Source organism: Hippocampus comes, unplaced genomic scaffold, assembly GCF_001891065.2.
Source record: "Hippocampus comes isolate QL1 unplaced genomic scaffold, H_comes_QL1_v1.1 scaffold110, whole genome shotgun sequence".
NCBI lineage: Eukaryota > Metazoa > Chordata > Actinopteri > Syngnathiformes > Syngnathidae > Hippocampus > Hippocampus comes.
In genome coordinates, this window is record NW_017805498.1 from 1,831,180 (window position 1) to 1,839,656 (window position 8,477).

Genomic DNA, 8,477 nt, shown 5'->3' on the forward strand with positions numbered 1-8,477 from the left:
TGGGATGTACAAGGGCCACTGGGACCAAACAGTATCACCTTTTAAGTGATTTGTTCCTAAAGAAGAATTTTCACTAATTTCATCTTTACCTTTATAGGGTTTCTATATATTGTTTTGCCGTTTGTCAGTTTTAAGCATTTAAACTGAAAAGTAAAAGTGAAAAGTAGTTGAACATTTTATTAACATAAATTTTAAAAACAAAATGAAAAAGATGAATAGAAAATGATTCAAGCTGGAACAGGACCTCAACTCCATCCATCCACCCATTTACTCATCCGTTTATCCTTCCAAGGGTCGAGAGCATCTCTCCCAGCTGTCTTCAGGCAGGAGACAGGGGACACTCTGAAATGGTTGCCAGCCAATCGCAGGGCACCCTCGAACAACCATTCGAGCCCACGCTCCCACCCAGGGACAATTTAAAGTGTTCCATTGACCTGCCACTCATGTTTTTAAAATGTGGGAGGAAACCAGAGTACCCAGAGGAAACCCACGCAGACACGGGTAGAACATGCAAACTCCTTCCAGTCAATGCCTCCATTCCTGAAGAGCAGACACCACTGCCAGCAGCTCTTGGTTGCCGACATAATTTATTTCCACGGGAGATAGTTTTCTGGTGAAGAAAGAACAGGAGTGTACTTTTTGTTCTTTTTAGCTTCTTTGCGAGAGGATGGCCCCCACTCTAGAGTTGTGAGCATCCACCTTGATGAATTGGAGTGAGATATCAGGATGGATGAGAACAGGAACGAGATTAACAGTCGCTTGAGGTAACTGAAAGCTGCATTCGTCTCAGGTGTCCAGGGAAACGAATACGATGTAGAGGTGAGTTGAGTAAAGGCTGCTGCTACCTTGCTGTAGTCTCTGATGAACCACTGATAAAAGGTGACAAAACTGCTTGAGTTCTTTGCGGGTGGTGGGTTGCTGCAACTGCACCACAGTCTCAATTTTAACAGGGTCTGGTCTGAGCTGCCCCCCAGGAAGAATGTAAGCAAAAAAGTTAATTGAGGAAGCAATAAGAGGTCAGGCAGAGTCAAGGCTAGTCATGGGGAAATTAGCAGAACTCGCGAAATCACCATTGATAAAGTTACCATCATCTGACCCTGAATCTATTAACACCTTCAGTGAAGCCGAACAATCGCTAGAAGAAACAGAGGCAGGCAAGGTTATGCTTTGAGGAGGTGAGCGGGAGGATGCAGTCTCTTTCTGTAGAGAGCTGGCTGCTGTAGCTGAGTGGGGTCCCTTTGTCCAATATGGGCATTGACGGATGAAGTGTCCAGTTGTCCACAGCAGATGCAGAGGCCCAAAGAAAACCTCTGGGTGCGTACATACTGGCTGCAAGAGGCGCGCGTACTGCTTCAAGACAATCACGTGACCGATGCATGAACTGTGTTGACACAGTCGAGGGGGCATCGATGCCGCAAAAGCCCGCCAAACTGTGTTGAAAAGGAAGTGCGTCTCGCGACGTGATGCCGCCTGCCGAAACAAGCCAGATCTCCCTCGCTCGCTTGTCGAAGTACGTGCATATTATGGAGCAGCTCCAGGGGAAATGAAATTGTCCGGCGAGTGGGACCATTTTGATCTCCTTTTGGAGAATAAGGTATTTATTCAAATCTCCTTGTCTCACCAAGTGCCTCTCAGATTACTGACATGTCTTGTTCCATTCTAATTCAAATTCATTTCGAGGTAACTCTTAGTTTACTATTCACATATTTTATTGCAGGTGAAATGTTGAATTTGCCATACAGAAATATCATACACCAACAAAAGCACCTCTGCAACTACATCTGGCATGTAACACATCATTATTAGTTTGTTTTTGGAAGCTGTTCTAAATGCCAATTTTGTTGGGTTTTGTTTTTTAGATGACCTGTGGCAGCATCTGGATGATGAGCTGGGATGACCGGGAAGAGGTGCAACAGCAGATACTATATCTGAGGTCCAGCGATACCTGGCAGAGGGAAATATTGCACGCAATCAAGACCCGCTGTTGTATTGGAAGCACCAACACACTTCTTTTCCAAACCTCTGCCACCTCGCAAAGGAGTTTCTCTGCACTCCGGCATCATCAGTGCCATGTGAGCGTGTGTTCTCCACAGCAGGGGAAATAGCATGTAAAAAAACGCAACAGACTGAAATTCAAAACACTCGAGCATCTTCTTTTTCTAAATAAAAATGTGTGAAGACAAAGCCCACAAGCATCCTCATTCACATAATTTTCACATTATTGAAACATAATGAGTGATACAATATGAATGCATGGATGTGAATGATATTGTAATGATACAGTATGAATGCATGGATGTGAATGATATTGTATACATTTCGTCCTCAAATCAGTCAGTTCACGCTGTCAAGTGGGTTGCCTGCAGGGATTATTGAAGTCCAGCAGGTGTCAGTGGTCAGTGACACAATATCAACACAGTGCGTCATTGTGTCAACATGCTTCCTGACGCCTCATGAACCCATCACTACTTTCTACACTACGAGAATAAGCTCTCAAAAATGGCAACGTAATGACCAGAAAATCACTACAAAAAACTGGGAGCGTTGTCAAAGTTCAACAAAGTATGAGATTAAAAAACTGAATGAGGACACCGCAAGGACTACCTAGCAGGACAAAGGATGTAACAAGACATTCTGGTGAGGAGTGACAATTAGACCGGAAAATAAATGCTGAGGGTGATGCATGATCAGGGAAAGCTGCTTGATGAGCTCAGCATATCCGACCACACCCACTGCTGAAAACAAAGAAGACAGACGCAAAAACCGGAAATAGAAATGCAACAATTTCAAAATAAAAGGGAACAAACAATGACTCATAAAACAAGTACTGTAGTTTTATTCAGGAGAAGCCTACTGTTTGCTAAACTCTATTCTTTGTTCTACAATAATATGACAATCTGTTTGTACATTATATAACAAGCAAGATTTCCAAAACTTGTCAATGTTCAGGAAGGTATTTTACTCAAAAGCATTTTTAAGTGTGAAAATTCATTTCAACAATATTTTAAGCATATAACACAGCCATTAAAATTTTTTTGGTACCAGTTACAATTTTATCAACAAAATACCTAACTCTAAAAGTGCACATTGAGGTGATTCAAATGCAGTCAGCATTGTTTTGGGTCGAATAGTCATTGATATTAATAGCAACAAACCTTTGAGCCACAAGAAGGTAGCAAAGGCTTGTCACAAAAGAATACAAGCGATGTACCGACCACACCCACTGCTGAAAACAAAGAAAACAGCCGCCAAAACCGGAAATAGAAATGCAACAATTTCAAAATAAAAGGGAACAAACAATGACTCATAAAACAAGAACTGTAGTTTTATTCAGGAGAAGCCTACTGTTTGCTAAACTCTATTCTTTGTTCTACAATAATATGACAATCTGTTTGTACATTATATAACAAGCAAGATTTCCAAAACTTGTCAATGTTCAGTAAGGTATTTTACTCAAAAGCATTTTTAAGTCTGAAAATTCATTTAAACAACATTTTAAGCATATAAAACAGCCATTCCAATTTTTTTGGTACCAGTTACAATTTTATCAACAAAATACCTAACTCTAAAAGTGCACATTGAGGTGATTTAAATGCAGTAAGCATTGTTTTGGGTCAAATAGTCATTGATATTAATAGCAACAAACCTTTGAGCCACAAGAGGGTAGCAAAGGCTTGTCACAAAAGAATACAAGCGATGTGACCATCAGAAGTGTAGTCATTTTAAAGGGGAAATTACCCCAGAAATGTCAATAAGATTTGTGGAGTATGAGTTAAGCAGTAAAATCCACCTGTTTTTAATCCATCTCAGAGTACTTACTGGCTGCAAGAGGCGCGCGTACTGCTTCAAGACAATCACGTGACCGATGCATGAACTGCATTGACACAGTCGAGGGGGCGTCGATGCCGCAAAAGCCCGCCAAACTGTGTTAAGAAGGAAGTGCGTCCAGCGACGTGATGCCGCCTGCCGAAACTAGCCAGACCTCACCCTCGCTCGCTTGTTGAAGTACGTGCATATTATGGAGCAGCTCCAGGGGCAACGAAATTCTCCGGCGTGTGGGACCATTTTGATCTCCTTTTGGAGAATAATCACTTGACTTCAAAAACTCAGCAGGCATCGCCGAGGTGTTGAAGATGTCTTGAGACATAACTCAGACAAGAAGAGCATGCCACTTGGCTATGGGCTGACGGACTGAGCGCAGCATAAGATCCAAGTGTTCACTAGGTGAAGTGTCGAATTTGCCATACAGAAATATCATACACCAACAAAAGCACCTCTGCAACTACATCTGGCATGTTACACATCATTATTAGTTTGTTTTTGGAAGTTGTTCTAAATGCCAATTTTGTTGGGTTTTGTTTTTTAGATTACCTGTGGCAGCATCTGGATGTGTGGTGGGATGACCGGGAAGAGGTGCAACAGCAGATACAATATCTGAGGTCCAGCGATACCTGGCAGAGGGAAATATTGCACGCAATCAAGACCCGCTGTTGTATTGGAAGCACCAACTGCATGAAGATTTTTTCACATAAGAGGGTATTTTCGCCCATGTAGGTTTCGTTCTAGGGAGTTTCACTGTAACGGTAAAAACATTCCTAACTAAATTTTGAATCATTGCCAGGTGTTGTCATTTTCAAAAGGTATGAATTGATTGATTGATTGTAACAAACAATATTCTGAAGTAAGATTTTTATTTTTTTTTAAAAAATGTCATTTGGACATATTTTGGTCAATAACGGTAAAAACATTCCTAACTGAATTTTGAATCATTGCCAGGTGTTGTCATTTTCAAAAGGTATGAATTGATTGATTGATTGTAACAAACAATATTCTGAAGTAAGATTTTTTTTTTTTTTAAATCAATCTTTGTCACAAGTGTTTGAATGGTTGTTTGTCTAGGTGTGTCTTGCGATGGGCTGGGAACCAGTTCAGGGTGTACCCTGCCCACTGCCTGAAGACAGCACAGCCGCGACCCTCGTGAGGATAAATGGATTAGAAAATGGATGGATGGATGGACAGTTAAAATTTTGAATGAAAATTTTACGGAATCACCATCTCATTCCACTTCACTGTCCAAATTAGAGGATGCAGTGAAATGCGTATAAAGTCGTAACTAAATTGCGTTCAAGTAACATCTACCATCTGGCAAATTTGAAGGGGCTGGTTATTCAGTCGTCTGTACCTACAGTATTTTTACACTATACAAAATCATATTGCGGGCCGGATTAAACTCTTTTGCGAGCCCGATCCGGCCCGTGAGCCGTATGTTTGACACGTCTGATCTACATCGTATGGCGCCCAAAGCGCTTTACAAGTCCCACATTCACCCATTCACGCACACATTCATACACCAATGGGAAGCTGCTGCCATGCAAAACAAACTCTAATGTATTCTTCTTCAGCCACGCCCAGTTGGAGCATTGCATATATTTTTTTTTAATCAATCTTTGTCATAAGTGTTCGAATGGTTGTTTGTCTAGGTGAGTCTTGGGATTGGCTGGGAACCAGTTCAGGGTGTACCCCGCCTACTGCCTGAAGACAGCCCGGCCGCGACCCTCGTGAGGATAAATGGATTAGAAAACGGATAGATGGATGGACAGTTAAAATTTTGAATGAAAATTTTACGGAATCACCATCTCATTCCACTTCACTGTCCAAATTAGAAGATGCAGTGAAATACGTATAAAGTCGTAACTAAATTGCGTACAAGTAACATCTACCATCTGGCAAATTTGAAGGGGCTGGTTATTCAGTCGTCTGTACCTACAGTATTTTTACACTATACAAAATCATATTGCGGGCCGGATTAAACTCTTTTGCGAGCCCGATCCGGCCCGTGAGCCGTATGTTTGACACGTCTGATCTACATCGTATGGCGCCCAAAGCGCTTTACAAGTCCCACATTCACCCATTCACGCACACATTCATACACCAATGGGAAGCTGCTGCCATGCAAAACAAACTCTAATGTATTCTTCTTCAGCCACGCCCAGTTGGAGCATTGCATAACCTAAGCAACGTGTTGGTCTCTTACTATGTGCGACTCCACAGTTTTAATTAGTTTCAACTGGTAAGTGTGCCAAGAGTGCCATAGGTAAGGAAGACCAAGCAAAGAAAAAGGTCAATGCGACACAACCGCCTAGCTGAAGTCACCTATCAAATTATCTGCCAAAGAGGGCTAATTGAATGATAGCTGTGGATCGTGGGCTGTTGGTCAGAGAAAAACAAAACGAAAAAAAAACAACTTATGATTTCTGAATTTGTACATAAAGTCTAATGCATTGCCAGAGTTGTTTGGTTTGCTAGAATTACAATATTACTGTACATAATCCAATCGTGCTCAATTCTGATACTTATTGTCCTGTATATTGCACATGTACTGTATGTCGAGGGCTAATTGAATGATAGCTGTGGATCGTGGCCTGTTGGTCAAAGAAAAACAAAACAAAAAAAAACGTGTGATTTCTGAATTTTTATATAAAGTGTCCGTACCTACAGTATTTTTACACTATACAAAATCATCTTGCGGGCCGGATTAAACTCTTTTGCGGGCCCGGACCGGCCCATGAGCCGTATATTTGACACCTCTGATCTACATCGTATGGCGCCCAAAGTGCTTTACATGCCCCACATTCACCCATTCACGCACAGATTCATACACCAATGGGAAGCTGCTGCCATGAAAAAAAAAACGTCTGTACCTACAGTATTTTTACACTATACAAAATCATATTGCGGGCCGGATTAAACTCTTTTGCGAGCCCGATCCGGCCCGTGAGCCGTATGTTTGACACGTCTGATCTACATCGTATGGCGCCCAAAGCGCTTTACAAGTCCCACATTCACCCATTCACGCACACATTCATACACCAATGGGAAGCTGCTGCCATGCAAAACAAACTCTAATGTATTCTTCTTCAGCCACGCCCAGTTGGAGCATTGCATAACCTAAGCAACGTGTTGGTCTCTTACTATGTGCGACTCCACAGTTTTAATTAGTTTCAACTGGTAAGTGTGCCAAGAGTGCCATAGGTAAGGAAGACCAAGCAAAGAAAAAGGTCAATGCGACACAACCGCCTAGCTGAAGTCACCTATCAAATTATCTGCCAACGAGGGCTAATTGAATGATAGCTGTGGATCGTGGCCTGTTGGTCAAAGAAAAACAAAACAAAAAAAAACGTGTGATTTCTGAATTTTTATATAAAGCATAATGCGTTGCCAGAGTTGTTTGGGTTGCTAGAATTACAATATTACTGTATATAATGCAATAGTGCTCAATTCTGACACTTATTGTCCTGTATATTGCACATGTACTGTATGTGCGCTGAGTAGTGTTTTATTTTAAATTGAATTTTATTCATTGCGACAGTAGGATTACAAATATAAGGTTACGTTTCTTAAACACACACACACACACACACACACTCACACACACACACACACACACACACACACACACACACAATGCAGCTCTTTCTGGACTGTATGAACCTTGAGCACTCCGACCTCAATTCTTTGAGAAGTTGGAAGAAACTTCAGTGACAGAAGAATTTCCCCTACAAGATCCTGCCAATTGAGCGTGTACACAAAAATGTCATTTGGACATATTTTGGTCAATAACGGTAAAAACATTCCTAACTGAATTTTGAATCATTGCCAGGTGTTGTCATTTTCAAAAGGTATGAATTGATTGATTGATTGTAACAAACAATATTCTGAAGTAAGATTTTTTTTTTTTTTAAATCAATCTTTGTCACAAGTGTTTGAATGGTTGTTTGTCTAGGTGTGTCTTGCGATGGGCTGGGAACCAGTTCAGGGTGTACCCTGCCCACTGCCTGAAGACAGCACAGCCGCGACCCTCGTGAGGATAAATGGATTAGAAAATGGATGGATGGATGGACAGTTAAAATTTTGAATGAAAATTTTACGGAATCACCATCTCATTCCACTTCACTGTCCAAATTAGAGGATGCAGTGAAATGCGTATAAAGTCGTAACTAAATTGCGTACAAGTAACATCTACCATCTGGCAAATTTGAAGGGGCTGGTTATTCAGTTGTCCGTACCTACAGTATTTTTACACTATACAAAATCATCTTGCGGGCCGGATTAAACTCTTTTGCGGGCCCGGACCGGCCCATGAGCCGTATATTTGACACCTCTGATCTACATCGTATGGCGCCCAAAGTGCTTTACATGCCCCACATTCACCCATTCACGCACAGATTCATACACCAATGGGAAGCTGCTGCCATGAAAAAAAAAACCTATACTTTATTCTTCTTCAGCCACGCCCAGTTGGAGCATTGCATAACCTAAGCAACGTGTTGGTCTCTTACTATGTGCGACTCCACAGTTTTAATTAGTTTCAACTGGTAAGTGTGCCAAGAGTGCCATAGGTAAGGAAGACCAAGCAAAGAAAAAGGTCAATGCGACACAACCGCCTAGCTGAAGTCACCTATCAAATTATCTGCCAA

At 41.5% G+C, this 8,477-nt stretch overlaps 1 protein-coding gene and 1 long non-coding RNA gene across 2 annotated transcripts in view; both read right to left on the reverse strand.

Moving 5' to 3' along the window:
• Window positions 1-2,813: 2,813 nt before the first annotated feature.
• On the reverse strand, window positions 2,814-3,810 carry LOC109520011 (uncharacterized). Its single transcript, XR_002169068.1, has 2 exons — window positions 3,647-3,810; window positions 2,814-3,155 (listed from the first exon to the last, which is right to left on the reverse strand). It is a non-coding gene; the product is annotated as an uncharacterized LOC109520011 (long non-coding RNA).
• A 3,657-nt stretch (window positions 3,811-7,467) lies between these two features.
• LOC109519963 (synaptotagmin-5-like) overlaps window positions 7,468-8,477 on the reverse strand; it is a gene marked incomplete at its 3' end in the record, with an annotated part of 7,408 nt that continues 6,398 nt past the window's right edge. Inside the window, exon 8 of the mRNA XM_019876854.1 lies at window positions 7,468-7,566. Within this exon, the coding sequence (XP_019732413.1) occupies window positions 7,468-7,566 (99 nt within the window). The remainder of the gene's footprint in view (window positions 7,567-8,477) is intronic.